This window comes from Kuraishia capsulata, genomic scaffold, assembly GCF_000576695.1.
Source record: "Kuraishia capsulata CBS 1993 genomic scaffold, Kuraishia_capsulata_scaffold_3, whole genome shotgun sequence".
Classification (NCBI taxonomy): Eukaryota; Fungi; Ascomycota; class Pichiomycetes; order Pichiales; family Pichiaceae; genus Kuraishia; species Kuraishia capsulata.
In genome coordinates this window covers 1,670,685-1,676,684 of record NW_019172952.1, presented here as the reverse complement: position 1 = coordinate 1,676,684, position 6,000 = coordinate 1,670,685, and the positions used below count along the sequence as shown (strand labels likewise).

At 44.3% G+C, this 6,000-nt stretch overlaps 4 protein-coding genes across 4 annotated transcripts; 1 reads left to right on the top strand and 3 right to left on the bottom strand.

Annotated features, from left to right (window-relative positions):
• Positions 1 to 22: 22 nt before the first annotated feature.
• KUCA_T00003122001 (uncharacterized protein) lies at positions 23 to 557 on the bottom strand (the record flags this gene model as incomplete). The annotated part of the gene is made up of 2 exons (XM_022603435.1): positions 23 to 126; positions 185 to 557. The coding sequence occupies 2 exons, from the start codon at positions 555 to 557 to the stop codon at positions 23 to 25; spliced, it is 477 nt and encodes a 158-aa protein (XP_022459141.1).
• Positions 558 to 1,605: 1,048 nt separating this feature from the next.
• Positions 1,606 to 2,093, bottom strand: KUCA_T00003121001 (uncharacterized protein; the record flags this gene model as incomplete). Its single annotated transcript, XM_022603434.1, has 3 exons — positions 1,606 to 1,675; positions 1,731 to 1,888; positions 1,941 to 2,093. 3 exons carry the CDS (start codon positions 2,091 to 2,093, stop codon positions 1,606 to 1,608), a joined length of 381 nt encoding a protein of 126 aa, XP_022459140.1.
• Positions 2,094 to 2,573: 480 nt separating this feature from the next.
• On the top strand, positions 2,574 to 3,620 carry KUCA_T00003120001 (uncharacterized protein; the record flags this gene model as incomplete). The annotated part of the gene is made up of 1 exon (XM_022603433.1): positions 2,574 to 3,620. The coding sequence occupies one exon, from the start codon at positions 2,574 to 2,576 to the stop codon at positions 3,618 to 3,620; it is 1,047 nt and encodes a 348-aa protein (XP_022459139.1).
• A 282-nt stretch (positions 3,621 to 3,902) lies between these two features.
• Positions 3,903 to 5,519, bottom strand: KUCA_T00003119001 (uncharacterized protein; the record flags this gene model as incomplete). The annotated part of the gene is made up of 1 exon (XM_022603432.1): positions 3,903 to 5,519. One exon carries the CDS (start codon positions 5,517 to 5,519, stop codon positions 3,903 to 3,905), a length of 1,617 nt encoding a protein of 538 aa, XP_022459138.1.
• Between the last annotated feature and the right edge of the window lie 481 nt (positions 5,520 to 6,000).

Here is a 6,000-nt window from a genome sequence, read left to right as displayed (position 1 = left end):
ATACAAGGAGTGACAGAACTTTCTAACATACCGAGAACGGTCCGCAAAAATATGAAACCGGCATAGTTTGGGGTGGCATGCAGACATAGAATGATTCCCCAGAAAATAATGAAAACAGAGGCGGTTCTCACCATTGGGAACCTCTGCAGACTATAAGACGCAAAAAACTCAAAAAACAGATAACCAAGATAAAATGAGGTACCCGTCCATGAGTATTGGTCACCAACCATATTCAAGTCGGTACGAAGTCCCATGATAGACGCGAGCGAATTGGTGGTTTTGTCCATGAACTGACATGCATACAAAAAGCAACACAGGGGTAGCATGTACATGTCAATCTTCCTCAAGATTCTCTGGTCGGTCGCTTTATCAATGGTGATACCCTTCGACTTGAGTGCAAGCCTCATGGCGTCATCAACATCTCCCGTAAGCTGGACCTCATGGCCATGCACAGATGTGATCGTCGTGATCAAATGGTTCGTACCAATGTCAGCCTCTGTGAAAGACACCACTGTATCGACCTTCTCGCCAGAAATATTCTTCTCGGTGTCACTCATAGTTATACAATACCAAAGGGAAGGCTACAGAGGTTCTGTCGTTGAATGCGTCAGGGGCCAGAGAAGAGTGATTGAGACAAGCAAGAACAATAGGCCTATGCAGCAGATAACTGCCTTTGAGGGAAATTGCGTATTCTTATAAGGACGGATGAGCAATATTTACATTATCTCATCTCATGTGAATAAATATTTGCAGCCCTTATCCGTCCAGTGGATCAGCTTAGATATGCGGAGTTACCTGCTGTAGTGAAGATAAGAGCGCAAAACTAGATTCGGGTATCGACGGGTATCGCATCGCACTGGATATACCTTCAATATCCGAATCAGATTTTCTTCCGTTATCTTCATCCCAACGGGTGCCGTTGGGTGCATACCCACCGGGGATATGATGGTATGCCGAGGATACCCGAATCTGGTTTTGCGCTCTTTTCATTAGTGTGGCTAGATTCGAGTTTCAGGTGCATATTTACTAGTGCTAGATTGAGAATGCCTGCAATACCCGAATCTGGTTTTGTGCTCTTATCTTGATTAAAGTGGGTATCCTTGAGATCCAGGTGCATATCCAGCTTATCTCCGGCAGATATGCACCCCGTCCCCTTTTTCTATCCATATAATAGGACGGTCGGGGTTTGACTTCCGCGTGGCTGTTTTGCAACTTTCAAGAAATATCGTCAGAACCGATATCAACCGTCGTTCATGGCAAGAAATATTACGGCCAGTCATATTCTTAGACTACATCCTAATTGAGGTCTAATGTATTTATCTCACCTCTCTCACAAACTTCTCCGTCTGATATGATTTTCTATAAGACTAATCGTGATCAGGTTCATGTCTCACAGCAGTTAGGAATATTGTGGTTAGTATCACCAGATCTTGCATTTTCTTTATTAGCGAATTTGACCGAGAGTCTCAAATGAAGTAGACGGGAATCCTCAGTGCTGCCGACTTCTTTTCGGATAAAGTTATGGAGGGACAGAAATCTTCCATTAATATTGTAATTATTTTAGGTTTGATTATAGGTTTGAGTATACTTGAACTAGTGGTACGTCTATTTGTAAGCGACACACTCCATCTCGATCTGAGCGGCATTCACAGGGAGGTTGGTAACTTCAACACAACTAGGTGGGGGTTAGACACGGTGCAAATTTGAAAAATTGCAGAAAGACGACTCACGTTCTCGCTGGCTTTACATCGCCAAAGTAGTTGATGTAAACTTCGTTCAATTCCGCAAATCTGCTCACATCCTTCACGTATATGTTGACCTTCAACGCGTTCTCCATGGACGAACCGGCGGCCTTGAGCACATGCTCGAGGTTTCTGAGACAGTTGACCTAAAACAATCGTTAGTAAAGCTTCGATATATTTTTATCGCAAACAACTCACAGTCTGATCAGTAAATGACTCAGCAAGAATACCAGTAGCAGCATCAAAACCGACTAGGCCAGAGCAGTAGATGGTGTCTCCGTGCACGATGGCTTGGCTGAAGACAGGAAGAGTCTTGGGCAGGTAGGGGAAGGTAACAGCAATCTTAGACATTTCAATTGAGTCAGTTGGGAGGATTTAGGTAGAACGTGAGAAGATCGACCATGCAAGCACTGGTGTTGGGGAGACTAAATATAGGGGGTTGATCGTCAAATTCAAAAAACCATTCATTGGAGGTAGGGCTCGAAAGCAGACTTCTGGGCTTCCCTCACCCGCGAATATCCGAGATCATCAGATAGTCGGGCCTCGTTTAAACTTACTCCGACAATATTTCAGTCGAATCAAGCTTTTGTCACACAATCGTCAACGATTCTGAGCGTCCGAGCAAATTAAATCCCCCACTCCGATTCGGCGGCCGTCTCGCAGAACCTATACCCCATTGCTCATGCGCCGTGCATGCACCATGCATGCGAATTTACGGTAAGCTCAGCTAACACACCTGAGGATTGTGGTACATATATAGGCGCGGTATTTATTTCTAGATATCGGTGCTTTTGAAGAGCACACTAACTGAGAACTCGCTATCGAACAACAATGGTATCTCACGTCTATGCACCTCCACCAATCAACCAGATCAACCCCAAATATGTCGAGGCAGGTATGGAACCCAAATTCGTTGAGTTATACAACAAGTACAATGTGGGCAGGCTGGCTACTCACCAGGTTCCAATAGAAGAATATAGAAAGGATCCTATGAAGTACACCATCGCGTATGGGAGAGAAATAGTTGCCTTTGATGGAAAAATTGAAGATCTCAAGGTCCCTGTGGAAGGGGGAGACATTGTTGTCAGATACTACATTCCAAAAGAAGCTTTAGAGGATCCCAAACCCAGGCCGGCATTCTTTGCCTTCCATGGTGGAGGATGGGTTTTTGGAGGTCTCAGTATTGACGACGATTACTGCAAACGTGTTTGCAACGAAACAGGTGCAGTTGCGTTTAACGTGGACTACAGGTTAGCTCCGGAATTTCCGTTTCCAACTCCACTGACTGATTGCTGGGAAGCCCTCAAATACGTCATCAACCATGCTGAGAGGTTCAAGGTCGACAAGTCCAGAGTAGCGGTAGGTGGAGGCTCTGCTGGAGGTCATTTGTCAGCTGTCATTTCGCACAAGGCGAGAGATGCAGGAATCAAAATCTGCTACCAGATTTTGGGAGTCCCAATTTGTGATGCCACAGCTGTTACTCCGGATGGAAGTAAGGTGGCTCCAGGCTGTCCATATCCCAGCTGGACCGAAAACTACGACAACCCCTTGTTGTCGTTTGACAGAATGTCTTGGTTTTACAAGCAATTTCTGGGTTCTCCAAGACCTGCTAAGTATGACAACGATCCTGAGGTCAGTGTCATCAAATCTACCAACTTCAAAGACCTTGCCCCTGCCATTGTCATAACTGCCGAATTTGACGTTTTGCGCGACGAAGGTGAACAATACGGCAAACTGCTCCAAGACAATGGAGTTCCGTGCGAAGTGGTCAGAGTGCCTGGAACGGTTCATCCTTTCATGACAATGGACGATGTCCTTGACAGTGGCAAAACATACAATAGGATCACAATCGCAGGTTTGAAAAAGGCGTTCGCTTGAAGCTGGTCACTTGCCACTCAACTGCCGAGTAGGCAATAGGGGAAGTGGAATTTCTGAGCACACTCAAAAGCCGAGGTAACAGCTGCTTAGGATTAGTTTACTAGACAAAGAACAGTTAAAATTAGTGCTCTTTTGGTCGAGATGCGGGTATGAGGGCAGATGTGTTTATGTTGTCTTTAAAGTGTATAGACCAAGTTTTAGTAGGTAAAGTTATCTGCTGAATCATAAGCCTCGCAAAGCACAGAGGTATAAAACCTTGAGTAATTGCAGTAATGAAGGTTGCTAATTATTCAGCACTTGGTCGATGATCTCAGTGCAGGCCAACAAGCGCTCATCTTCAAATCGTGGCCCAACTATCTGAACATGGCCGATTCCCCCAGAGTACAACTGCCTATCATATTCTGGATAACTCCCTTTCAGCTTCTCTGGGAAGGGTGTATCATCATTAACATCGCTCTCTGAGTCAACTTTACCGAACGGAATAACGGTAGCAGGAAAATCGACCAAATTCCACATACAGGTATAAGCAGCCATTCCGTATGTGTCATGAGGAGGCGCTGTTCCTGCGGCACCTGGAGAGATGATAACATCAAAGTTATGTTCGTTGAAGATACTGAACCACCTATCTTCAATATCCCTGCAACGTTTCTTTAGCTTTATGATATCATCAATTTCTCTTGGAGCCTCAACGCCAACTTCCGTCTGGCATAGAGCGTTTGCTGGAGGTTCGCCAGCCTTTTCTAAATGGTCGAATATGGCCATTTGGGGGTCAATAGCGAAGTTCAGTAGCGCTTCTGTCCATCCTTCTACATATGAAGGAAAAGTCTTGAGTATCTCAACGTAGTGGCCATTGGCTTCAAGCTTTTCAACTGCTTCCTGAAGAATTCTCTTCATCGGAGGATGTATAGGTAGTTCTGGATCCTCCAAAATAAACCCAATTCTCAGCTTAGTGAGATCTTCAATGTTTTGCCATGGAAATCTCACACATGACGGATCGTACCGCCAGGGCTTTTTGTTGATGACAGATTCCGTAAAGAGCAAGATGTCCTCAATGTTGGTAGCCATAGGGCCGGCAACAACTGGGATATCAATGTAAACGTCTCTTGTACATTCTGCCTGTCCTCGTGCAGGCAATCTGTTTGAGGTAGGACGATATCCGTATATACCATTGCACATAGCTGGTATACGGATGGAACCAGCACCGTCAGACCCAACTCCCAAAATGGAGCCTCTCAATTTGATCAGACTTCCTTCGCCACCAGAACTTCCACCCGCAGTTAGTGTCAAATTCAATGGGTTCAGAGTTCTCCCAAAAATATTGTTGTCAGAATCCGCAGTCATCATCCCTTGAGGAATGTTAGTCTTCACGTAAAACACCGCCCCCAGGTCCAGCAGCATTTCAACTATGCTACTGTTTGAGGTGGCCTTTTTCCCAATCAAGGACACAAATCCCACCGTAGAATCATAACCTTCAATGTTATAACAATCTTTCAGGGACACTGGCACACCGTGTAGAGGGCCGTATGGACGCTTGTTTTGTGAAAGGTATTCATCCAAGAACTTAGCTCTCTCCAAACCATAATCAAACAAGATCTCAGTACAACAGTTGGTGAGTTGGGTTGCAATAGCAGCTCTGTGTGAGAATGCAGAAATAACATCCACAGCCGTTAATTTTCCAGCGACAATTGACGTATGCAAGCTTCTAGCAGAATAGTCTTCGGTAATGGATATTTCTTTTTCCGAAAGAAACTGTCTAGGTATATCTAAAACGCTTGTGGCATTATCAGAGCTGATGCCTTTAGTAACTTCTAAAGGCAACCTCCATTCTTTTGGAATGCATGCATCGACAGACTGCTTTTTTTCAGTAGCTGTTTTCTTCCAGTCTTTCTCTATAGTCATTTTGGGGTGTAAATGATGTTCTGCACTTTTCTCTCGCAACACAGAGAGGTCTAGGTATACTTATAGAGCAATCATTTTGATTATTTCCAAGTCACGTAACGGGAAATCCAAGCCGATAATAATGAGATTAGATTACTCGCTCATCAAAAATACTCTGCAGAGACAACAAGATGCATGTTCCCGAAAAGAGTATTTCAAACCGAGACGGTTTGATAACCGGTTTCCGCAATAGATACCCAATAATGGTCACGTGTTTGCACCCATGTGTCTTTGGATCTTGTTTCGTATGTACTGATTTTAGAATCGGATGACCAGAATCAGTCAACAGTACTGAACTTGAGGGTAGGTTGTGGTGAAGAAAAGGCGGAAAGAACTGGTAGATATGGATATATGAAGAAGAAATAGTTATAAGAAGATATGTTCTTATAGTTCCGGTAGTGTTTGACAAAAAGCTGTACAAGCTAAAGAGCGAGAATGAGAA